The sequence below is a fragment of the Xiphias gladius genome, chromosome 24, assembly GCF_016859285.1.
Source record: "Xiphias gladius isolate SHS-SW01 ecotype Sanya breed wild chromosome 24, ASM1685928v1, whole genome shotgun sequence".
In the NCBI taxonomy this organism is placed as follows: domain Eukaryota; kingdom Metazoa; phylum Chordata; class Actinopteri; order Istiophoriformes; family Xiphiidae; genus Xiphias; species Xiphias gladius.
In genome coordinates, this window is record NC_053423.1 from 10,252,906 (window position 1) to 10,278,674 (window position 25,769).

The window sequence follows — 25,769 nt, forward strand, 5'->3', positions numbered from 1 at the left end:
GTGTTCTGAATTACTAAGGACATATAAATGAACTTGACTTGTCTTAACCTTGGCTATGGTGGCCCTAGTCCTGACCTTAACCAAACCATTGTGATATTATTATTATTATTTTTTAAACTTTTCATGCTTGAAAACTGAAACTATCTTCGTCACAAAGAAAATAATTTGAGTATTGTATATTTGAAATTTAAAGTCGTGTAATTCCTGTACATAATCATTTGACAGGCCAGTCAATAATGCAAGTGTATTGATGCTGCATTTCTTCTACGAAAATATATATTCGGGGCTAGATGGTTGGCCTCATACATCCAACCCTCCCAATCTCAGGGCAAATCCCGAGGGAGAGGTGAGGAGCCTGCCAGCAGAGGGCAGAACACAACTGCCGGATGATGATGCTGCTCCCAGGTAAGCGGTTGAGACAGCCCACCAACCCAACCCAGAGCCCCGTTCTCGCAATGGAATGTAACGGAACAACTTTCGTTTAAATAAAAGTGGTAGTGTGGCAGTATTGTTTTTTTTGTTGTGACTATATGTCACTCAGAAATGCGTGCGAACTGTATCGGGAGTCAGGCGCACAGGTCACCGCCCAGCACAGCTTCTGCGATAATAACAAGGTAGTCGGTGTTACCATGGAGACGTTCCCGGGAGACATCGGTGTTTTAGTTTACGGCAACGTGATGCCTTTCCCTTAGTCAAAGCGCTGGCAGGGCAAACCCAAACTCTCAATAGCTTCGAAAACTTCTGTTAAATGTACAAGAGGTAAGTGGCAGATTAATACTTCCACACTCTTCAGCTTCTGCTGCTGACGGGAACTTTTCCATTAAACATTAATGCCACTCAGCAATGAATGAAATCCTGGCAGCAGAACGTTACAGCGACCGATAGAAGGTAACGGATATTAACGGTACAACCGTGTTCTCGGTGTTGCTTGCTCTTTCTTTGTTAGGTTACATGGATAAAAAAAAAAAAAAAGAAATGTCTATCTTTTTTTTCCATTCATGCATTCAAGTTATTTGTCTGTTTTCCGTCCTTATACTGATAGAAAAGCCGAGCGAGATGGAACGACTGAAGCAGGTAACGTTGAGCTAGTTTGTGTTTGTATTTGTCAGGTTTGCAGTTGAAAAAATTAAAGTTGCAATTTCCCCGAACAATGTTAATATATGGGCCAGAGTAAACTGTAGAAGAGAAGAAGCAGGGGAAATAAAGGCATGTGTATTTATCGTGTTTAGTAAATAAAATATTACATTTTAGGTACTGCAATGAAAAAATGCATTGTGTTTTAATATGGCATTTAACCAAATCTTGTATAGCTTCTGAATCAATAAGGCTTGTGTAAAAAATCATCAGTTGGGAGATCATAAGAGGTAGTTCATACAATGTGCAAATAAAAATGTCAGTGGTCCTTTTGCCACCCTCAGTGTTTTTGTCTAAACTACAGATGGAGGATGACTCTATCTATAATATGAGTCAGAGCAGAGGATATCCTGTTCCCCCTCCTTTGCCCAGGACTTCTAACGCAGAACCCTCAGAGCTGTATCAAGTAAGAATGCCAATCACTGTATCACACATGAACTTTTTTTGCTCAAATATTTGGTAATTTGTTAACCCCTGTGCCACCACTTTAACATTCAGTCTGTTATTTGACCTCAGATGGTCTTGAAGCACAGCCATCACCCACCCATCCTTCAGACCAATTCATGGACTCTGGCAGTTCCTTTTAAAGAGCAGCGTCACCACCGTACACCCAGTGAGTCTATTGCAAACAACTACAGCCCCCGTGCCAGGGACCTGAAAATTATTAAACTCCAGCAGAGACAACACAGTCTCCGTCAGACCTTGGCAAAATCAGCAGGGACTTGTATCCTTTGAAGTTCCTCTCATATCAAATCATGGTCTGTGTAACTAAGGGAAGCCTGTCTGAAACTATCTGAGATTGGAATGTTCTTTACTTTGGTATCTGATTATAATTTAGATTGTGAACACTTAATACTGCTCTGGAAACTTCTCGGAATAAATTTTTCATCTTAATGAGGCTTTTAGCGTCTATCCCACCTGGAAGGAGACAAGCAATTACACCAAAGAGAAGGTAGTTGTGCCCTTAAAGCAGCTCATTTCAGCAATAGCTGATCTTTTATGATGCTCCTTTTCTTGATGCACTTGATCTGATCTGTTCATGCTTTCCCAGGGATACATCCTCTCGTTCTTCACTCTCACCTCAACAAAGATCGAGAAACCTTCGCACTCCCAGCAGCCGGCCAATGAGTCCTAACGAGCAGCTGGATATCATGCACAGACAAGAGGAGAAGATGAGGGCCATGCAGGCAGAACCTAATGAGAGAGACCTGGAAGCAAGTATCAGTGGATTCAGTTATGAACTAGTCAGTTGTTGATTAGAATCTTTTGAGTCTCATTTTTCTGACACGTTGATGATCTGGACTTTACTCACACAGAGATATATGTACTACATCACCACTGGTGTCCCCACCTCTGTGCTAGCCCCACTGCCATGCCAGCAGATGATGAACATTTTGCTCCAGCTGCCTCCTGACACTGAGGATAGTAGTAAAAACATCCAGATTATGAGGGCTAACATGGAAGAGGAGGTCAAAAGAGATTATTACTTCGGTCTCAAGAGGAGCATAGGTATAAAACTATAGTGACAGTAATTCTTCAGTTAATGGTAGTATTGCTTTATTTAGACGTCCCAAGCCTACACCAGCTGGAAATTTTAGCATTGATTTTATAGACATTCTGACCATCTGTTCAATCTGTTTTGTCTTCCATCTTGTCCCTTTCCAGTGGACTACATTCTGATGGACCCCTCTGAGCGTCAGCGACTGTCCATATCAAGCATCCCCAAGCCCTTACCGAGGAGGGTGATTCGTGCGCCAGTGCCATGGGCAACTAGTTACAAGGAGGCCCACGTGTGGCAAAGCCAACATCTGTTTACTGTCAGTCACATTATGATCCTACTGCAAGATGTCTGGCTAAACAGGTAATACAGATGTGTAATGTAGTGTCCCTTCAGTGAATGTTAGATTATACTGTATTTTAACTGAATGAGTAAATGGCATGGACACAGGAACACAGGAAACGCATACTCCCTCCAGCTAATACTGCTCATACTCCTTTACAGCTAGATCACTAGAGTTTATGACTCTTCTTTGACACATGGAATATGGTGTCAGATACAACCACTAAGTAGTATCGATACACAACATAGACATGGTGGTGTGAAGTTGAATTTCTGTATTAGTTTGTGATATTTGACAAACAAAAACACAGTTTTGATGTAAAAAAGTATCTTGAAGTAAAACAAATACTTTTTGAATAATAACTCATCATTTTTTGATTTTTTTTTAAATCTTGTTTCAGCTTCTCATCCTTGAGATTTGTCAGACTTGAGGACCTTGTCTCCACTAACCTCCCCCTCCTGCCATCTGAGTTTGAAGAGTTTGTCCAGAGACAGTGCCAAACCACCAGAGAAGAACTGATCCAAGAGTGAGTAATGCCACCTTACCAGACAGTTTTGAAACAGCCAGTCTGTCAGTGAGACCATAAGCTGATGTCCAGACTTAATCATTGTAGAGTCTTCTCATTGGTGTATAGGTCTGCAGTATGTACACAGCCAATACAGCTAATGCGGTTGTAGGTGCAGGCTCATGTTTCCACCTTGTCCACTTTGCGAGACCCATGTCAGGCTGCCTTTCAGGGGATTACTTTACATAGTCACTCACTTGAAGATTGCATTGCATCCTTTGTTGCATGCCTGTTGTATAGCCTGTTAGAACATGTAGCAACCCTGTTGAATGTCTGGCTGCATGAATGAATAATGAGCCACTGTAATTTGTAGAAACTAGCTGCTGATTGTTTATATTCATGTTTGTAATTTGTACCTGCTTTGATACCATTATTCTGCTGTAGCTCAGTTTCCCATGCCAGCCATATTCAATCCAGGGGACATAATGAGTTTTTATGGGGCTGGATAAATGTCAATACGCACCTGGGAATAAGTAAAACAATTGCAGTGACTAGTACAGTCAGGAGATATTTATTGAGTAGACATCATTTGGTAGGATTCGAAACAGAAAACTGTGCAGAGAGTGCTTCAGGTATTCTGTTGCCATACGTGCTCTTGGAAAGGGATTATAAAAAACAAAATCATGACCCCCAGTCTTATGTAACATAAAAAAATCCAGTCTAGCACACATTTGGTTTGGATTTGTGAATTTGAGTTTTCATTAAAAAATAACCCAGAAATAACCCAGATTGGTTTAAAGCCAGTTTTCACTCTGATTTTAATTTACCAATATTTGTGATTTTTCCCGCTTTAAACTTTACAATAAATGAAGCTCTACTGCAACAACTGTAATATAAAGTAATACTAAGACACAATGTTGAGAAAACACTCCAAAAAATGATTGTATGTAATATTTTACGTATGTAAAAAAACAAGAAATAATGAATGTACAGAGATGTTACATTGCAATTTTTTTCTAAATTTGTTTTTCAGTAAAACTGTTTTGTTATGGGTGTCTTTAATCGAGTTTCCAAAATTTTTTGGAAAAATTTTACATGAATATTGACACATTTCTGGATATTCCTATACCCATATAACTTGCAACCGTATTAATGTGTTCATTTTTGTTGATATGAACTTTCCATTTCTCTTATGCTTTGATATTAAACACAAAAAATTGCTTCAACTAAACTTATCGCAAACATCTTCCAGGTGGCTGCCTCGCTGTGCAGCACTGTTTGACACATTCAAGGACCTGTGTTTGCCCCTCATTCCCGAGAGTGAGCAGGGGTCTCCAGTTGGCGTCCAGGAGTTATTCAACTGTATGGCTGCTCTAATGTCACTGCAGCTCCGAAGCCTGGTCATAGAATCATTACAGGACCTGCTATATTACTTCACAATACATGAGGTTAGTTAAAATGGTTGTTGAAATTATGCGAAGTGGTACCCAAAGATGCTGTTACTTTTCAGAATTCAGACTTCACTTTTGATTTGACTGTGATCCTTATCATCATCTGCCCTGTGTTCTGTGTTTGTCAGGAGGGCAATGACTTTGGCGAGGTGTTTGACGAGATGAAATATGTTCAGTCTCAGGTCCTGCTGGTTAAGCTACAAGTGGATGAGCCTGACATTGACTTTTGTCCGAGCTTCCAGGAATGTTGGGTTGTCATTCATAGAGCCTTCATGGAAATCGTCAAGAGTGCTGAAAAGCTGCCGAGGGTATAGTATTCCCTCAGCACCACAAATTTCTATCCATTTTATATTACAAAATGTTGTCTATGTTTAATAATTTTTATATACCACACATGCCTATAATATATGACTGACAAACTTGTTTGGCCAGGTGGAATGTAACCTCTTTCCTGATATCAAGAACTTGTACCTGCGCACCGTCAGTCCTGATGAATCATTGGTTACAAACCTAATCAACAAAGCTAACGGTGTCTTCAACAGGAACACTGTTGGACCTAAAAAGTAATGACACATCAACTGTACTTACTGTATGTGTCTTTGGGTTGTTTTGATGAAACAGCAAGTGTAAATGAACTGCTAATACTACATCTCATTCTTTAGGTATTTGAATGTGTATCAAAAATACAGCAATCTACTGGACAATACAGCAAAGCAGGAGATATCAGTGTTCCTCAAAGAAAAACACTCATTAGAAAGATTTACCTGGGTAAATAAACCCTTCCATCTAAAATCTACACTGAACATTTTCTGTTTTTCAAATGGCATTTTCTGTCTACTTGGTTCACCAAAGTCCTCTCTCCCTCTCTCAATCTTCAGACAATCGAGAGCAATAATCACTTGTGGAAGGAGATTGCCTCACTGCCCGTCACAGTGCCCCTGTCCATGTTTTGTCTGTATGCTGGCAAGCTGAATGAAGACCTGTGTGACCGTGTTGAGAGACTGAAAGACAAGATCATCATGTTTGAAGTGGAGGAGAACCGAGAGCTTAACAAGGGGTAAGAAAAAACTCTGTGGTTTAACATATTGTATGCATTTTTTTTTAAATAAATCAGAAGCAACAAAATGTCACCTGACAGCTATTTTTCTTTCCCAGCATCTGTCAAAAGTATGAGGAGATTACCGAGACCATCAGAAGCACCCCAGAAACCACAGAGGAGTTGGTTGCCCTCAACCAGTACATTAAAAAGACCAGTGAGGTGACCATTTACAAGCTGATAGATGAGATTGATGAAGCAAGATACCGCCTCAGCTTCCTCCTGGACTATGCCACATTGCCATGTATGTGAAACCTTTCATTGTATTTGCAATTACAGTTGAGAGAAACGATGTGTAATCTACACAAATATTGCCATAGATGAAATATATTTTTTAAATTTTCCTTTATATTTTTACCTAGAACTAAGCCCTATCCATCTAATAATATGTACCACTATTGGAACAAAACAATTGCTAATATATCTGTCTCTCTTTCTGGCTGTCTGTTCTTTCTTTCTCCAGCTCATGATTTGAGGCTGAACTCCCGTGTTTTTCAGTGGCCCAATCAGATCCTGACTGAGCTTGATCACAGCAAGACTCGTCTGGCCACCATGAGAGAACAGGCTGAGGACTATCTCCAAAATAGGTAAAAGAATAAACACTTTTCAGACCCTTGGGCTCACACAAAGTGCAACCAGCAACCATAACTGAATAGATGTTACTAGCATGTATGGGAGAAATTGTTAGTCAGTGTTCCCTGACACATGGAACTGACCATAAAAGCTGACAACTGAAATGACAACTGCTATATTTCCATTTGACTATCTCAGGATATTAGACTTTGACCAGAGGCTGCAGGATGTGGACAAGGAGATACAGGCCTTTAAGAAAAAAGAAGTGATGAACATGGAGGAGTTGAAGAACAATGTGGGAAATCTCTCTCAAATCACTGCAAACCTTGAGACTGCTGTCACTGAACTAGAGGTAAGAGACACTGCACTTCTGCGGTGCAAAACTAAAGTACATGTTTTAGATACCACAAATACCAATGTGGTTATCCTTTTTTTGAAAACGCAGAAACAGTATAAATAGCTTCGCTACCCACGAAAAACATGGTCTTTTTTTATTCTGAAAATCGAATCTGATGGTGGCTGGAAAATTATAAAACCCCCATCATTTCTATAGGATATCAACAAGGAGGAGACTTTGCTGGAGAAGGACCATAGCCAGTTCCCAATGCTGCAAATTCTGATAGCTGACAAACAGCCATATGAACAGCTCTGGAGCACAGCGCTAAACTTTCAGAGCATGTCAGAAGTGTGGATGAATGGTAGATAACACACTCACTTCTATTTTTTCACAGCTACAGTGTGACTGCATTTTAAAAACTCTAAATGTCACAAATTATGACAACTGGCACACACAAGTGCTAGCAGAATGCACAGTTATTTTCCCATCGATGTACTTCATTTATCATTAAAGGTCCTTTCCTACATCTGGATGCTGAGAAAATCTCTGATGAGCTGGATAACATGTGGAGGACCATGCATAAACTGACCAAGTCTTTCTCTAGTCTTCCTGGGCCTTGTCATGTGGCCAAAAGCTTCAAAAGCAAGATAGACCATTTCAAGCAGCACCTACCCATCCTGACAACCATCTGTAACCCCGGCATCAAAGACCGCCACTGGGAAAAGGTCAGCTGAATCAGTTTTTTTTTTTTTTTGCTTCATTAGATCATCTGACACTGATAGAATCCAGTGTCAGATTCACTTTGTAAGGACCAAGTGTCCCGCATCTCCTGTGATCCATGAAACTGATGTGAATAATTCATGACACTTTTGTCTGCCTGCAGATCAACAGTATTGTGGGCTTTGAAGTCAAGCCAGACATGAACAGCTCACTGCTGAACATGTTGGACCTGGGGCTGTCCAAGTTCTCTGATAAGTAAGACACTTTATTTTCATTATAGCACATTGGAGTACACATACAGAGAAATATGAAAGCACCATAATTAAAAAACCATGGCTTGTAAGAAAAAATGATGGATTTTTTTTTGCTTTAGGATGGAAGAGATTGGAGCATCAGCCAGTAAGGAGTACTCTCTGGAAAAATCCATGGAGAAAATGAAAAATGAATGGGCTGACCTCCGGTTCTCTTTCACTCCATACAGAGATACAGTAAGATAAACACACATACTGTACATAATCACACAGTGCACTTTCACAATAGACATCTCCCATGTTGAAATGCTGAAACACTGTCATTGAAATTTCTTCCAAGGAAGTACATCTTGAATGTTGAATTATTGCAAGACATTGACATGTTAGGCTGGCTATGTTGGCGTCACTATCCTTAACTCAAACTGAATTGTCATGAATTGTCATACAGTACATCAACAGTAAGTTGTACTAAATACACTTAATATTTTATCATAGGGTACCAATATTGTATCAGCTGTGGATGACATCCAAGTGCTTCTGGATGACCACATTATTAAGGCACAGACAATGCGAGGTTCACCTTTCATTAAGCCAATAGAGACTGAATGTAAGGTAAGACATGGCAACACAAAACATGCTCAGTTCACTTAAGAAGGTGACACATAAGTAAAGGGATAAGGCTTTTTCTCTGTAGGTCAGTAGGTTTGAATACTATATGTAGCCATAGCGAACTTGGTTTTGAGAAGACACTGTTGATGTCTCCTTTCTTTCTTTGCTTAAAGAATGGAACAGTGGCACTGGCTATTCAAACTGCACTGTCAATCCACATCCAAAAATAGGGTGACCTGTGTGTAATTACACAAATCTTTCAAATGAGACACTGCAGATGAATCACACATATCACTTTTGCTGTTGTACATTGGATCCAGGTGTTTTACTCGATGCATCCAACTGGCAGCTATGGATGACAGTATTTGTAAGAATGATCATTCTAACATGATATATGATATTTCATTTAAATGTATGCTGCTTTAAAAATGTATTTCAAAGTCAAATGAATAAAATCCAACATATATTAGAGGTTGTGTGATTTTGGCAAAGTTTTTGTGTCTGCCTCTGCCACATGAAGCAATAACAAATAACTCTTTGGACTTGTGTATGCAATAAGAGATGGTCTGAGCAGAAGGAAATGCAAGCACACTTTCATGCCACAAGCAACAAAATAGCCTGATCTGTGTAACACAACCTCAGCTTTGCCATTCCACCCAAAAGTGGCTTTGTTCAAAGCCATAAAATTACTAAAAAAAAAGGCTTGAAGATGATTGTAGGCTAATGGAATAATTACACAGTAATCCTCTCAATCCAAATTTATTTATACACTTGCTTTTATGTGATTTACCTACAAACATTCTTCACAGTTTTTTGGGTGTTGTATAATTTTTACTCTTTTCTCTTATTTTACATTTTTGATCATTGAGTATGTTTACATTTGTTTGATTAAGCATTTTGCAAACTTTACTTTAGAAATGCTACAACTACAAGATACAACAATAATGTGATAGTTGTTATAATCAGGTTATTCTCCTTAGCAATGGGAAGAAAAGCTGGTGAGTATGCAGGACATCCTAGACTCCATGTTGAAGTGTCAGGCTACTTGGCTCTATCTCGAACCCATCTTCAGCTCTGAGGACATCACTGCCCAGATGCCTGAGGAGGGACGCAAGTTTGCCATTGTGGATAGCTACTGGAAGAATATCATTGCGGAGGCTGTAAGACCCTCTTGAGACATAATTTTCTTGTTTTAGTTTAATAAATGGATCTAATGCACCTTGCTTTGACTTCTTTGTGATAATACTGATCCAGGTTAAAGATACACATGTGCTGGTGGCTACAGGCCAGCCCAACATGCTGGAACGCCTGCAGGAGTCCAATGTGTTCCTAGATGACATCCAAAAAGGCCTGAATACCTATCTGGAAAAGAAGAGGCTCTATTTCCCAAGGTATTACTACTAGTACAAGTAGTAATACAACTAATGATACTTTTGACTATTTTGTTTGTAAGCCAAATTGCTACTCGGGAACATTAAGGATCTACTCAAGGTTTCTCAGATTACATTATATACCCATCAGTGAGGTCTGCAGTAAAAGTAATAGTGTGTCAGTCAGTGGTAAAATTGCGAAACTGTTTATATATACTCATGAGCTGAGTATATAGGAATGCTCAAATGGACTGCTTTGAAACATAACTTTCAGATGACATCTTTCAAGGTCTTGTTGAGTGTTTATTTCGGTTTCCTCTGTCTTCTTCATCTTCATCATTTTCCCAGGTTCTTCTTTCTGTCAAATGACGAGCTGCTGGAGATTCTGTCGCAGACCAAAGACCCCCTGTGTGTGCAGCCTCACCTGAAGAAGTGCTTTGAGGGCATCGCCAAACTGGAGTTCACTGAGGGCATGGAGATCACTGGCATGATCAGCTCCGAGAAGGAGACTGTGCCCTTCATAGAAAAGATTTACCCAGCCCAAGCCAAGGTACAGAACAGACAGTGTTTGTGTAAATTATGTCAGTAGTTGTTTTATATATTTTTATATTAAATTGAGGTATGTATCATATCTATTTTATATTCTTATATTTCTGTTTTGTTAGAAATCGTTTACTGCACATAACATGGTGAATATACTGTATGTGGTGGACTGTTACCATTTTATTTTAGGGTATGGTGGAGAAGTGGCTGCTGCAGGTGGAGAACCTAATGCTCAGGAGTGTTCGACGTGTCATCCATCAAGGAGTTATTCAGTATGCAGAGGTATTTGGGGATATCACTGATGAACTTAGGTTCACTGACAATAGACAATTAGGCAAATCATAGCTAACACTGAAGTCTAGTTATGACTAGAATGGTATCATTTTATGAGGAATTTTTTTTTATGAAACCAGCCATCACCTCCTCTGGATGACTATTAAAATGTAGGGTGAAAAAAGATAATGACAGAATGTTTATCATTTTGCTGCAGGTGCCCAGGAAGAAGTGGGTGTTGCAGTGGCCAGGCCAAGTTGTCATTTGTGCTTCCTCCATTTTTTGGACGAGTGAAGTGTCTGAAGCCATCCAGACTAACTCCCTGCCTGTCAGTCTTTAGATCCACCCATACATCTACTGCTAAATGCCACACACTGTAGAAAGACAGCTTCTAAGGTGACCAAATACTGCAGTTATTACACAGTAGTCTAATATGTGTGCTGACTTTCAATTCCAAAGGCCTATGTACAGAAGTGTAATGCCCAGATTGCTGAAATTGTGGAGTTAGTGCGTGGGAAGCTCCCAGGAGGGGCAAGGATGACCCTTGGTGCCCTTACTGTGATTGATGTTCATGGTAATATCCAAATATCAAATATTCTGTCAATCCTTATCAGACATTTGAAAGGGATGAAGTGTATTCTCCTCATTAAATCCCACTCTTTTCCTCTCGTAGCTCGGGATGTTGTGGCAAAACTGGCAGAAGACAGCATCTCCTCTCTGAATGACTTTGCATGGATTTCTCAGCTGCGTTACTTCTGGCAGGATGGAGATGTGATGCTGCGCATGATCACTACATGCTTGAAATATGGCTATGAATATTTGGGCAACTCCCCTCGTCTGGTCATCACACCACTTACAGACCGTTGCTACAGGTAAATTACAGTTACTAGTTCTTTTATCTATGGATGGAGAGCCACAATATACAATGTCATGGTAAAAATTAGGAAGATTCTAACATACTGTAACTTCTAAAGTTAATTCAGTTATCCAAGACGTAAAGTTCTTTCATAATATCATTTGGTCAATTACCACAGAACTCTAATGGGGGCTTTGAAGTTGAACTTAGGAGGAGCTCCTGAGGGTCCTGCAGGAACTGGCAAGACTGAGACCACAAAAGATCTGGCAAAAGCTTTGGCTAAACAGGTACACTAAAACTGTTTTCAGTAAAACACTGATATGCATTTTATTTGTGTTTTATTTGGGGGTTTTTCAGTACTGACATTAAAGCTATTATTTGTTTCTAGTGTGTGGTTTTTAACTGTTCCGATGGTCTGGACTACAAGGCCATGAGTAAGTTCTTCAAAGGATTGGCTCAGTCTGGAGCTTGGGCCTGCTTTGATGAGTTCAATCGTATTGAGGTGGGCACTACCATCGTTATAGTGATCAAATCTGTGTATATCTGTTGAACTTGACCCAAATAACATTTTTATTTTAAATATATTAAATATATAGTCAGAATAAATATATTAAATATATAGTTTAAAATTAATAAACAAATATCCCATTAATATTAGGTTTAGTACAGTAGAAAAATTTGACTAAAAAGAAGTTGAGTTATCAGTTTGATTCCTCATGTAAAGGATAAGATTTAAGATCTGTGAGCCATCATAGATTTGGAAAATTAACAAAATCAGTTTTTTTCCAACTCTGAAAGTTAGCCAAATTTGGATTATTTGCAACCCAGCAGGCTGTAGAGATGCTGCTTTTGCTTTTATGTTAAACTGGCTTAACAAAGAGAGTAACTGACAGATTACAACTCATACAAAACATTGCTGCTAGAGATTTATTTTGAAAAAAGCTTTATATAACGGCCATTTCTGCATTGCACTGGCTCATTTTTCTTATAGAATTGATTAGATTTTTTTTTTGTTGGATTTTGAAGCTCTGTGGATTTGAACTTTTTTATGTCAGTGTATCTGTCCATGCATAACCTGACGTGCACTCTCTGATCTTTGTCTACAAAAATGTATCATATAATGAGCGTGCATCTGAACTTTGCAATGATTTACCTGCACAGAAAAGGTTTTATGTTCAACTAAATACACATCAGACTACTCTTTGTATCCAAGCATTATTCAGTAAACACACCTACAAATATACTTACAGCTAATACTTACAATTTGAGGAGTGTTTAGCCTGCTAAATGTGAGTTTGTGAGAGAAGAGAGAGAGAGAGACATTTCCGTTCCATGTTATGAAATTGAATTTGATATATACATAGAAATGAAGTTCATAAAGATTATGGCTGACGATGATATTATTATTATTTCTCAGTCAGATTGCCTCGATTGCCTTAACTCATACTCAAAGCACTGATTTATGTTTATTTATTACAGTTTATTGCAATACATATTCATTGACAAATTTGTTAACTTGGTTACTTTGTGTTTGTGTGTATGTCACAGGTGGAGGTGCTTTCTGTGGTGGCTCAGCAGGTCCTCTGCATACAACAGGCCATTGCGAAGAATCTGAAGACCTTCGTATTTGAGGGGACAGAGCTGTCACTCAACCCAACCTGCTCCGTCTTCATCACCATGAACCCTGGTTATGCTGGCAGAGCCGAACTCCCTGACAACCTGAAGGTACATTAGTACACCTGTAGCACCGTAGTATGGTGTTAAACATCCCTGATGAGTAATATATAATTAGTAAAGATTCAAAATATCATGCTGTAGGCAATAAGATGCTGGAATTGGATATATATATATATATCATGTCTTGCAGGCTCTTTTCCGCACAGTGGCTATGATGGTTCCAGACTATTGTCTCATTGGAGAGATCTCACTATACTCCATGGGCTTCATTGAATCTCGCAGGTATGAGTTTAAAAAAAAAAAAGTATTTTATTTTTAGTGAGTATATTGTTTTCTAAGCAAAAATTGATTGATTCATAAACCAAACCAAACCTCTTATTCCAATTTTACTGACAGTCTGGCCCAGAAAATTGTGGCCACCTACCGTTTGTGCTCCGAGCAGCTGTCCTCCCAGCACCACTATGACTACGGTATGCGAGCTGTGAAGTCTGTGCTGACTGCAGCAGGGAATTTGAAGCTGAAGTACCCAGAGGAGAACGAGAGTGTGCTGTTACTTAGGGCACTGATGGACGTAAACTTGGCCAAGTTTCTGGCACAGGATGTGCCTCTGTTTCAGGTGACAAATTCTGTACCAAATCCAAGTACAGCTAATGTTTGCTTTTCTTGTCAATGTATGCATCAGTTGGTTTACTAATTATTCAATTAAATTGTCCCGCTGCTGCCCACAGGGTATCATCTCTGATTTATTCCCTGGGGTTGTCCTTCCAAAACCAGACTATGATCTCCTCCTCAAGGCTCTCAATGACAACATAGCTAAGCTCAACCTCCAACCTGTCCCGTGGTTCATTGGTAAAATTATCCAGGTACCAAGGAGGAGTATTGTTTTGTAATGCTTAAGACTCATAAAAGTTGTTTGGTTAGTTGTTATACTTCAACCAAATACTTGTACTTTGATTGTGATTGTGTATAGGTGTATGAGATGATGTTGGTACGCCATGGCTTTATGATCATAGGGGACCCTCTCGGAGGAAAAACTTGTGCTTATAAAGTCCTTGCTGCTGCCCTTGGAGACCTTTACAAAGGTTGCTTATTCAGTTTATTTACTAATCACCTGCTTGTCCCTAGCAAGTCAGTCACACACTGATTGAAACAACTTTTATTTTATAGATATAATATAATTTCAGTTTTAAATTTTTGCTATTATTCTGTATAACTTTTTATGCTCTCTACTTCTCCTCATTTAGCCAAGCTGATGGAGGAGTTTCCAGTGAACTACTGCATCATCAACCCCAAGGCCATCACCATGGGCCAGCTGTATGGCTGCTTTGATCCAGTCAGCCATGAGTGGTCTGATGGTGTCCTGGCCACCTCCTACAGGGATCAGGCAATTTCCACCTCAGAAAATCGACAGTGGATCATCTTTGATGGGCCCATTGATGCTGTCTGGATTGAGAACATGAATACTGTTCTGGATGACAACAAGAAGGTCTTGGTCATTTTGATGTCTCTCTTGCTATTGTTTTTTTTCTTTTTAATCTCAACAACTCCTAACCAGATAATCGTGATGTTTGGTGTGGCTATTCATGGTATGTAAAGGATTTACCATTTGCTTTACCATCTCAAACAAGAAGCCTCTGTCTTCTTCACTCTGTTCTCTGCTAGCTTTGTCTGATGAGTGGTGAGATCATCCAGATGAGTCCCAAGATGAGTCTGATCTTCGAATCTGCTGACCTGGAGCAAGCCTCCCCGGCTACCGTCAGTAGGTAAGCAACACAGACAGAAGCTGCACCAGCAAATGTGGTCTATAAATCCAAAGCATACGTTTTGAAAGTTTTAGAAAAAATTACTTTATTGTTGTTTTTGTATGTCACCTTATGTCTGAAGGTGTGGAATGATCTACATGGAACCTCAGCAGCTGGGCTGGACTCCACTCAAAGACTCTTATATGAACACACTACCTGAAAGTCTGAGCACTGAACATAGAGAGCTGGTGAAATTACAAGCATACATGTCTTGATTGGCTCATTGATGGCCTTTTATGTTTTTTGTTACTTTTATGTCCTTAAAGATCTCATATGATGTGTCTTATTTCTGCTTGTTTGGCCGAAACATCCCACAGATCATGGACTTGTTTGATTGGTTAGTTCAGCCCTGTCTGGACTTTATAGACAGGGAGTGTCGCTTTGTGGTTCAAACATCTCCCATCCACTTGACCTATAGTCTCATGAAGCTGTATACCTGCCTAATGGGTTAGTAAGAATGACATTTAATTAATCATTGATCAATCAATACATATTTCTTTTTTTATGTGTTTTTGTTAACTTTCCTGTCTATGTCCAGATGAAATTTCTGCATCAGGAACCGATTGCGCACGGAATATGTCCAGCCAGCAGATAACCACGTGGCTGCAGGGCCTCTTTCTGTTCGCAGTTGTATGGACTTTGGGTGGGACCATCACTGGGAACAGTCGTAAGAAGTTTGATTTCTTCTACCGCAATCTGATCATGGGCATGGACGATGAGCACCCTCGGCCTAAGAGTATTAAACTCAAAAAGAACAACATCTTCCCTGAGAGAGGTCACAAAATGTCCACAATCATTTTGTAAATAGTTATTATATCAATTAAAAAATATCTTTTCAAACATTAGTAATGCATGATGATTACTTGTTTTTTTGAAGGCACTGTCTATGACTACTACTTCCATAAGGAAGGACAAGGACAGTGGAATGTATGGACTGACTCAATCACAAATGAAGAGAATGTCATCCCAGTTGCAGCCAATGTGAGTGTGTTGAGGTCACAGAGGCTACCGCTGCTGGCCATGTTTTCTGAAGCTCTGTTTTTCCCTACCAGGTGTCAGATCTCATCATTCCAACCATGGAGACAGCACGTCAGCTTTTTTTCCTGCGTACCTACCTGGCACATGAAATACCCATGCTGTTTGTGGGGCCTACTGGCACTGGCAAATCTGTCATCAACAAAAGCTTCTTGGTAAACCTGCCTAAGGAGCAGTACACACCAAACTGTATCAACTTCTCAGCCCGTACCTCAGCAAATCAGACCCAAGATATCATCATGGCAAAGCTAGACCGAAGAAGGAAGGGTGTGTTTGGACCTCCTGTGGGAAGGAAGTGTGTCGTCTATGTTGGTAAAGCTGGTCGCACATACTTAATAGTATTACTGAAAGAGGATATCACACATCAAGAGATGTTTAAAGGTTATTTGTTTTTAATGTACAGATTGTACAGGTATTGTTATCTCTTATCCATAGATGACCTTAACATGCCAGCTAAAGAAATCTATGGTGCCCAGCCCCCAATCGAACTGCTGAGGCAGTGGATTGACCACCACCACTGGTATGATAAGAAGGACACCTCCAGATTGAACATAGTGGATGTGCTGTTTATGTCGGCAATGGGGCCTCCTGGTGGTGGGAAGAATGACATTACAGGTATGTTGAAATAATTACTTGTTTTTCTGTAATATTAGGGACTTTAATGAAGAAAGCGTCACTTACTGTATAAAGTTTACTTTGATCAACTTGCTAGGCCGCTTCACTCGTCACTTGAATGTCATCTCAATTGATTGCTTCGATGATGAAACACTGACCAAGATATTCAGTTCCATCACTGATTGGCACTTTAGCAACGGGTTTGATGCCTCTTTCTACAGGTAAAATATATTTAAAATATATTTTTGAATGTTGTACATTAGACAAATGCCATGAATTATCTTTGTTACAAGAGCACATTTTGTCTTATGTTCTAGGCTAGGCAACATCATGGTCCAGGCCACCATGGAAGTCTATAAGGATGCCATAGACAGCTTCCTCCCCACTCCATCTAAATCTCACTACATCTTCAACCTGCGAGACTTTGCTCGAGTGATACGAGGTGTACTCTTGGCTCCACACACACACATGCAGGTAAGAGTGGAATCAATAGTGAGATGTTTAAATAAATTGTTGTGAATTGCTCTAACATCTCTTCTTCATGTATTTTGGTCATTTATGTCAGGATGGAGACAAACTGATCCGCCTGTGGATCCACGAAGTCTACCGTGTTTTCTATGACCGACTCATTGACAACAAGGACAAGGAGACGTTCTTTAACATTGTCAAGGAGAGTACCTCGAACTTCTTTAAGCAGAGTGTGGAAAAGGTGAGTGCACACACAAACACAAACTCAAAAATTTACAGATTGTTAAACCCCTTGAGGCAAATTTGTGATTTTGGGCCATATAAATACATTCAGAATATTTTTGTTAAGTTAAAACAACAGTTTTTCATCCCTGTTATTTTGTATATTATCTCACAAATTATGAACAAATATGCAAAAAGATCAGTTTAGTAGATTTAGTCGGAAATCAGTTTCCAGTGTCTGCTATTAGATAGATTTTGTCCTTCACGATCTACTTCTGTATTTATGATCTAGTTAGAAAGTTAAAATCTAAGGACTTCCAAGTGGAAATGATATAAAGATGGAAATTAGCTAGTACTGTAGCTAAAGGGGGTACAATACATCTTTTCTCTTTGTATGAAATTAATGTTTTTTGTACATGGTCCGTGACAAAAAAAATATAATAAATTAAACTAAGTCAGCTGCTAAAAAGGACTGCAGTCGCTAGTTTTTTGTTTTTTTCGGAAAGTCAGACACAAAACATAAACAATAAAAAATATATACATATGAGAAGCTGCTAATTTGTTCAGTTTAGAGAAGAATAGATTTAAAACTGTAACTCTTATGTTTAATTCTAAACCTCTTCCATTTTTTGTCTAGCTCCTGAGCCATCTCAGCCCAGATGGTAAAGTAGCGGATGAGAGCATCCGTAGCTTGTTTTTCGGTGACTATGCCATGCCTGATTCTGACAATAAGGCCTACGATGAAATCACAGACTTGCATTCCTTGCAAAAAGTGATGGAGTTCTACCTGGATGAGTTCAACAACTGCAGCAAGGCACCCATGTCTCTTGTAATGTTCAAGTTTGCTATCGAGCACATTTCCCGCATCTGCCGTGTGCTGAAACAAGACAACGGCCACCTTCTAATCGTTGGCATTGGTGGCTCAGGGCGTCAAAGCACCACTAAGCTGGGCACCTTTATCAATGATTATGTCTTGTTTCAGATTGAGCTGACCAAAAACTACAGCATGTCAGACTGGCGAGATGACCTGAAGCAGATGATGCTTGAAGCAGGCATCGAAGGCAAGAGCTTAGTGTTCCTGTTTAATGACAGCCAAATTAAGGATGAGGCCATGTTGGAAGACATCAACATGCTACTTAACACTGGTGATGTGCCTAACATCTTCGCTGCTGATGAACGTGCTGACATTATTGAGAAAGTGCAGGGAATTGCCCGGATGGAAGGCAGAAAGATTGATGCTACTCCACTCTCAGTGTTCAACTTCTTTATTGACCGTGTGAAAGCCAACCTTCATATTGTGCTAGGTAGACACCATTACATGTCCTTTTTCTTTTTTGATTTAAGTTTTACTAGTAGTTGTAACTGGGAATCATTGTATTCAACAGCCATGAGTCCCATTGGTGATTCATTTAGGAACCGTCTTAGGATGTTCCCCTCCCTTATCAACTGCTGCACCATTGACTGGTTTCACGCATGGCCAAATGATGCTCTGGAGATGGTGGCCCACAAGTTCCTAGAGGATGTGGAAATGGATAGTGAAATCAGACAAGAGTGAGGACATAAATATTCATGAAAAGAAGTAATACTTGTTCCAGTTGCTTAACACTGTGCAGTTTCCCCATATTTTGTTTTTTTTTCTGTGTCTCAGGGTGGTGGAGGTGTGCAAGACCTTCCAGACAAGTGTTGTGGATATGTCTCAAAGGTACTTCTCCAGATTAAAGAGACACAACTATGTCACGCCCACCTCCTACCTTGAACTCATCCTCACCTTCAAGACTCTGCTCAATGTCAAGAGGAATGAAGTTGATACTGCAAGGAACCGCTATATCATTGGTCTCCAGAAACTGGAGTTTGCTGCATCCCAGGTGATTCACTCTTTGAAGTAATACTATCATGAATGTTAACTTGTTTCTCCGACCAAATGAATGATATTGATACATCCTATTTCATACTATGTTTACAGGTTTCAGTGATGCAGCAGGAGCTGACAGCCTTGCAACCAGAGCTCATTCAGACCTCAGCTGAGACAGATAAGATGATGGTTAAGATAGAAGGGGAAACAGTGGAGGTGGACGCTAAGAAAGAACTAGTTTCTGCTGATGAAAAAGTGGCTAATGAAGCAGCAGCTGCAGCCCAAGCCATTAAGGTATACATGTACTTCAGGAGCAATTGCACATTTTGCTAGTCAGGTATTGTCAGTATTTCGGTTTGCAGCCTTTAACATATTTAGACACAGATTATGGTATCCCGGTTGTCTTTCAGGATGAGTGTGAGGGAGACCTAGCGGAAGCAATGCCTGCGTTGGAAGCTGCCTTGTCAGCCCTGGACACCTTAAAACCTGCAGACATTACAGTAGTTAAGTCTATGCAGAACCCACCTGGTCCAGTCAAACTAGTCATGGAGTCAATCTGTATAATGAAGGGCATGAAACCTGAGAGAAAACCTGATCCTACCGGCTCAGGTAAGATCTTTTAAGCTTTGAAAGAATGATCTTCATAATGCAAGATTCTGAGTATGGTTTGCAAGATTAATTGCATCAAGTATTTGTGTTACAGGTAAGATGATTGAGGAATTCTGGGGCCCCTCTAAGAAGCTCCTCGGAGACCTGAAGTTTTTGGAAAGCCTCAAAACCTATGACAAAGACAACATTCCTGCCCCTTACATTAAGAAAATCAGAGATAAGTTTATCGACAACCCTGACTTCCAGCCATCTGTTATTAAAAATGTCTCCTCTGCTTGTGAGGGTCTCTGTAAATGGGTGCGAGCAATGGAAGTGTATGAGCGTGTAGCCAAAGTCGTAGCTCCCAAGAAGGAGAGTTTGAAGCTGGCTGAGGATGAGCTGGCTGTACAGATGGAAATGTTGGCTGTGAAGAGAGCTGAGCTGAAAACAGTAGAGGATAGACTGCAGAACCTGAATGATGACTTGGCAGCCATGATTAACAAGAAGAAAGAGCTGGAAGACAACATTGAATTGTGTTCTCAGAAGCTGATCAGGGCAGAGAAGCTGATTGGAGGACTGGGTGGAGAGAAGGACAGGTGGACCGAGGCTGCAAGGCAACTAGAGATTAGGTATATCAAAATATAAATATACTTTATATTAATCTGTGAGTCATGTGTGGGTGTGCCTGATGTTTGATATTAATCAGCTTGATACAATATTTTCCCTCTGCAGATACACCAACCTGACAGGTGACATACTTCTCTCTTCAGGAACTGCTTCTTACCTTGGAGCATTTACAGTAGATTTCCGTATAGAGTGCCAGGAAAAGTGGCACATCCTGTGCAGAGAGAAGAAAATCCCCTGCTCCGAAGACTTTACCCTCAGCAACATTCTGGGTAACCAGGTAGCCATCAGGGCATGGCAGATTGCTGGGCTGCCAGTGGACTCCTTCTCAACAGACAACGGTATCATTGTGTTCAACTCTCGTCGTTGGCCCTTAATGATTGACCCTCAAGGTCAAGCCAACAAGTGGATCAAGAACATGGAGAAGGCAAATAAGCTTGCTGTCATCAAACTCTCAGATGGAAACTATGTGAGAATCTTGGAGAATTGCATCCAGTTTGGTAACCCTGTTCTTTTGGAGAATGTTGGAGAGGAACTTGATCCTGTACTTGAACCTGTGTTACTGAAGCAGACCTTCAAACAGCAGGGTGTTGAGTACATGAAAATAGGAGAGAATATTGTGGAATATTCTAAAGACTTTTTGTTTTACATGACCACGGGACTGAGGAACCCTCACTACCTCCCTGAAGTGGCTGTTAAAGTCTGTCTGCTGAACTTTATGATCACTCCACAAGGCTTACAGGACCAGCTTTTAGGACTTGTAGCAGCCAAAGAGAAACCTGAGCTGGAAGAGAAGAAGAACCAGCTCATTCTGGAGAGTGCTGCCAACAACAAGCAACTGAAGGAAATTGAGGATAAGATACTGCAAGTGCTCTCCTCTTCTGAAGGGAACATCCTGGAGGATGAGACCGCAATTAAGATCTTGTCTTCTTCCAAGATCCTCTCTGAGGAGATCTCTGAGAAGCAAAAAATTGCAAGTGTCACTGAGAAAGAGATTGATGACACTCGCATGGGCTACCGTCCTGTGGCTGAGCACTCCTCCATTTTATTTTTCTGCATCTCAGAGCTGGCCAACATTGAGCCTATGTACCAGTACTCCCTGACCTGGTTCATCAACCTCTACCTGTATTCAATCGCTGAGAGCATGAAAAGTGATGATGTGGCTGAAAGAATCAGCAACATTGTTGACCACTTTACCCTCTGCATCTATAATAATGTCTGCCGCTCACTTTTTGAGAAGGATAAGCTGCTCTTCTCCCTGCTGCTCACTGTAGGCATCATGCAGGGTAAGGGCCAGGTTGATGACCAAGTGTGGCGCTTCCTCCTAACAGGTGGCATTGCTTTGGATAACCCTTATCCCAACCCTGCTCCAGAGTGGCTGTCTGACAAATCCTGGTCTGAGATTGTCAGGGCCTCCAAACTTCCACACCTCAATGGTTTCTTCGAACATGTCCTAGACCACATCTCAAAATGGAGGAAGCTTTATGATTCAGGAAAGCCCCATAAAGACCAGCTGCCTGACCAGTGGAGTGGGTTGGTGGGGATGGACCGAATGGTTGTGATCAGGTGCTTCAGGCCAGATAAACTGGTCCCAGCTGTGCAGGATTTTATAGTAGATAACATGGGTCAGGCTTACATTGAACCACCTACCTTTGACCTGGCAGGGAGCTACAAAGACTCAAACTGCTGCTCTCCTCTTATCTTTGTGTTGTCACCAGGATCTGATCCAACTGCAGGTGATTAACCGAAGACTTTTCCCCCCTGTACTCCTGATTTTATTTTTGAATGCCAAAAGTCTTTCATACAACATTGCTGTGTTCCTTCAGGTCTCCTGAAGTTTGCTGATGACCTACAAATGGGGGGCAGTAAGACCCAAACCATTTCCCTAGGGCAGGGACAGGGTCCCATAGCAGCTCAGATGATTGACAAAGCCATCAAAGAGGGCACCTGGGTGGTACTGCAGAACTGCCACCTTGCCACCAGCTGGATGCCCACTCTTGAGATGATCTGTGAGGAAACCATCATCCCAGAGAACACACACACTAACTTTAGGTAACAGATTCTAAGCAATGAGCTTCACTGAAACATGTTCTTGCATGATGAAAATGCAAAATGCAAGCATATTTGCTCTTCTTTCCAGGTTGTGGTTAACCAGTTATCCGTCCGACAAGTTCCCAGTCAGTATCCTGCAGAATGGGCTGAAGATGACCAATGAGCCTCCTAAAGGAATAAGAGCCAACCTGCTGCGCTCTTACCTGAGTCACCCCATCTCTGACCCTGCCTTCTTTGGCAGGTCCAAGAAGCAAGTCATTTGGCAGAAGTTCCTGTTTGGTCTCACCTTCTTCCATGCACTAGTACAGGAAAGGAGGAACTTTGGACCGCTGGGTGAGACATATAATGTATTTTTTATTTGCTATTTGACCAGTGTGAGATGAAACATATTTTTACACTTTTTTTCATTTTGAAGCATTTTTTTGGAGATTCTAGATTCTGCTTCTTGTACATTTAGTCCGTCATTTTATTTAAAATGTGCTTTTTGCTCCATTCTCTCTCGAGGTTGGAATATTCCCTATGAGTTTAATGAGTCTGACCTGAGGATCAGTATCAGGCAGATCCAGATGTTCCTGGATGAGTATGATGAGATTCCCCTGGAGGCCCTCACATACCTTACAGGTGAGAGTTTCATAGCTGTTAGCACAGCAGGAGATTCCTTTGGCCCATTGACATGGGCAGCGTGATATTCTGAGTGGGTAGGTCACCCTTGAATAATAGACTGATATATGCTGCTGTATAACTTATGCCTATGTTATATTTGGTCCTTTTAGAGTTGAAGAAATGCACCAATATCATTAGTATTTATTAGATTTTTCAAAAGAACTCTCATAGTAGGTGTCCAAGCCACTTAGAGCTCTTAGGGACACAACATATAATCTGGGCAGTGACCTATGTCTCACAAAGGTTCTCTCTCAACATAGAGTTATTATATGTCTAACATGATTCAAAACTTTTACAAAACCTTTCACTAAGCATCACGTGAATATCGTTTCTTACTTGGTTTTAATAATTGCTTTTATTCTTTTCACAGGGGAATGCAACTATGGAGGCAGGGTGACAGATGATAAAGACAGACGTCTGCTGCTCTCGCTCCTGTCCATCTTCTACTGTTGGGAGCTGATAGAGCAGGAACGCTACCACCTGTGTGAGGGAGATCTGTATTACGTCCCAGCTCATGGCCCCTATCAGGTACTGTCAGAGCGCTGGTCAGTTCCTAATTAACGCTGCAGTGTAAGGCTACCATTTCCATCATTTTCAGTCATGACATGACATAATTATAGGCTTGCATTTCAAAAAACACGGCAACTGATTTCACAGTTTACCCAGAAGACCGTTTAAAATATTTGACTGGAATGAAATCTAGATAATCTTCAGCCTTTAGGGCACACTGTTGAAGATCAGTTTTATAAATCAAGTAATTCTACAATCATCCTATGTGATACAGAAATTATTTTTTAAAATGATATTCTTTATTCCAGATGTATGTTAAATACATTCGCAGTCTACCGATTTGTGCCGATCCTTGTGTGTTCGGACTTCACAGCAACGCGGACATCACGAAGGATAATCAAGAGACCAATCAGCTCCTGGATGGAGTACTGCTAACTCTGCCCAGGCAAATGGGAGGCGGCGCTAAATCTCCCCAGGTTTGCAGTCTGCAGTCTGAAACTGTCAGACTTTTATTTTAAAATTTTGGCTTATTTCCCTGAGGAAGCAGTATTTGTAAACTTGTTGTCTTATATGCAAGCTTCATGTTGTCTTCTGTTTATATTGTAGGAAGTAGTAGATGAACTTGCAGAAGACATCCTGTCTAAGTTGCCAGCAGACTTTGACATACAAACGGTGATGGATAAATACCCTGTCATGTATGAGGATTCTATGAACACTGTTCTGAGGCAGGAAGTAATCCGCTTCAACAGGTACTTATGTTGCTATGTAATTAACTATTGAACAAATGTTCATCAGGATTCTCTGAAGGATACACTCATGAAATCCTTTACAATTAATTCTTAATCGAACTCTCCTCTTGTCAGACTCACACATGTGGTGCGGTTGAGCCTGGTGAACATCCGCAAAGCTTTGAAGGGCCAGATTGTTATGTCTGCTGAACTTGAGAACATCTTTAACAGCGTGCTGGTGGGCAAGGTGCCTGCTATGTGGGCAGCCAAGTCGTACCCCTCTCTTAAGCCAATGGGGAGCTACATGATTGATCTGTTAGCCAGGCTGCAGTTCCTACAAGTAAGAGTAATGGTTGTTTCAGGTCAAACAGACCTTGAATGAAGGGAACACATTTGAAATATGACTGGCAAGATGAATGAAGCACATACTATGTAGTTTTAGTATTAAAGTCCAATAACGTAGAGTGGGGTCCAAAAGTCTGAGAAAGTGGTCTCAGATTTTTGGACCCCACTGTACATGTACACTAATAAATTTATCTCTAATATAAATGGAGCAAAAACTGAATAAAGGTGAAATCACACCAAACTAATTCATTGGATTTTTGTGAATAGACACTTGATGATGTGTAGAGAGTGAACTACATTCATTGTCAATATGCTTCAATATGCTTAGAACTATAAATGTGCTTGGTTGTCTCTTTTGACAGGATTGGATAGATAATGGCTCCCCTACAGTTTTCTGGCTTTCTGGCTTTTACTTCACCCAGTCATTCCTCACTGGAGTGTCCCAGAATTTTGCCAGGAAGTACACCATCCCCATAGACTACATTGGCTTTGAATTTGAGGTACGAAATTCCAACTTTCCTCTGTGTTTTTTCTCATATTCAATCATAATAATGTAATAATATAGGTTTATTTTGGGTAAATATTCATGCTCTGATTTGTGTTCCAGGTAACCAAAGAGGAGATGCACATGGATGAGAAGCCAGAGGATGGAGCCTATGTTAGGGGCCTTTTCATGGAGGGTGCACGCTGGGACAGGGAGAAAATGATCATTGGAGAGTCCCTCCCAAAGATCCTCTTTGACTCTTTGCCCATCGTCAAACTTAAACCTGGAGAGATGACCAAGTTTAAACATGAAAACATCTATGTTTGCCCCGTTTACAAGACCAGCGCTCGCAGAGGGACCTTGTCCACCACAGGCCACTCCACAAACTATGTCTTGTCCATCGAGCTGCCCTCTGACAAGCCACAGAAACACTGGATTAATCGCGGGGTGGCATGCCTCTGCCAGCTGGACGACTAAGAGCTAGAAACAGCTGATTTTTTTTCAACAACTCTTAAACTATATAACTATTGTGTATACCAAAGAAA

General features: G+C 40.6%; 1 protein-coding gene across 1 annotated transcript; it reads left to right on the forward strand.

Moving 5' to 3' along the window:
* The first annotated feature begins 690 nt into the window (after positions 1-690).
* On the forward strand, positions 691-25,769 carry dnah3 (dynein axonemal heavy chain 3). The gene is made up of 63 exons (XM_040122265.1): positions 691-888; positions 1,043-1,074; positions 1,439-1,540; positions 1,651-1,858; positions 2,041-2,086; positions 2,186-2,348; positions 2,451-2,643; positions 2,800-2,995; positions 3,376-3,501; positions 4,733-4,928; positions 5,060-5,239; positions 5,364-5,494; positions 5,594-5,699; positions 5,810-5,988; positions 6,087-6,271; positions 6,491-6,614; positions 6,799-6,952; positions 7,154-7,298; positions 7,451-7,662; positions 7,821-7,912; positions 8,031-8,145; positions 8,404-8,520; positions 9,498-9,677; positions 9,772-9,908; positions 10,236-10,437; positions 10,620-10,712; positions 10,921-11,031; positions 11,163-11,277; positions 11,377-11,575; positions 11,738-11,846; positions 11,948-12,061; positions 13,108-13,284; positions 13,427-13,518; positions 13,633-13,852; positions 13,965-14,099; positions 14,207-14,318; positions 14,481-14,722; positions 14,899-14,999; positions 15,121-15,226; positions 15,356-15,485; positions 15,577-15,813; positions 15,916-16,019; positions 16,091-16,385; positions 16,509-16,688; positions 16,786-16,909; positions 17,006-17,162; positions 17,254-17,397; positions 18,016-18,682; positions 18,764-18,929; positions 19,027-19,243; positions 19,342-19,524; positions 19,641-19,839; positions 19,934-20,447; positions 20,551-22,178; positions 22,269-22,494; positions 22,583-22,827; positions 22,999-23,115; positions 23,528-23,685; positions 23,976-24,143; positions 24,274-24,416; positions 24,531-24,735; positions 25,103-25,240; positions 25,348-25,769. The coding sequence occupies exons 2-63, from the start codon at positions 1,057-1,059 to the stop codon at positions 25,699-25,701; spliced, it is 12,132 nt and encodes a 4,043-aa protein (XP_039978199.1). The 5' UTR covers positions 691-888; positions 1,043-1,056; the 3' UTR covers positions 25,702-25,769.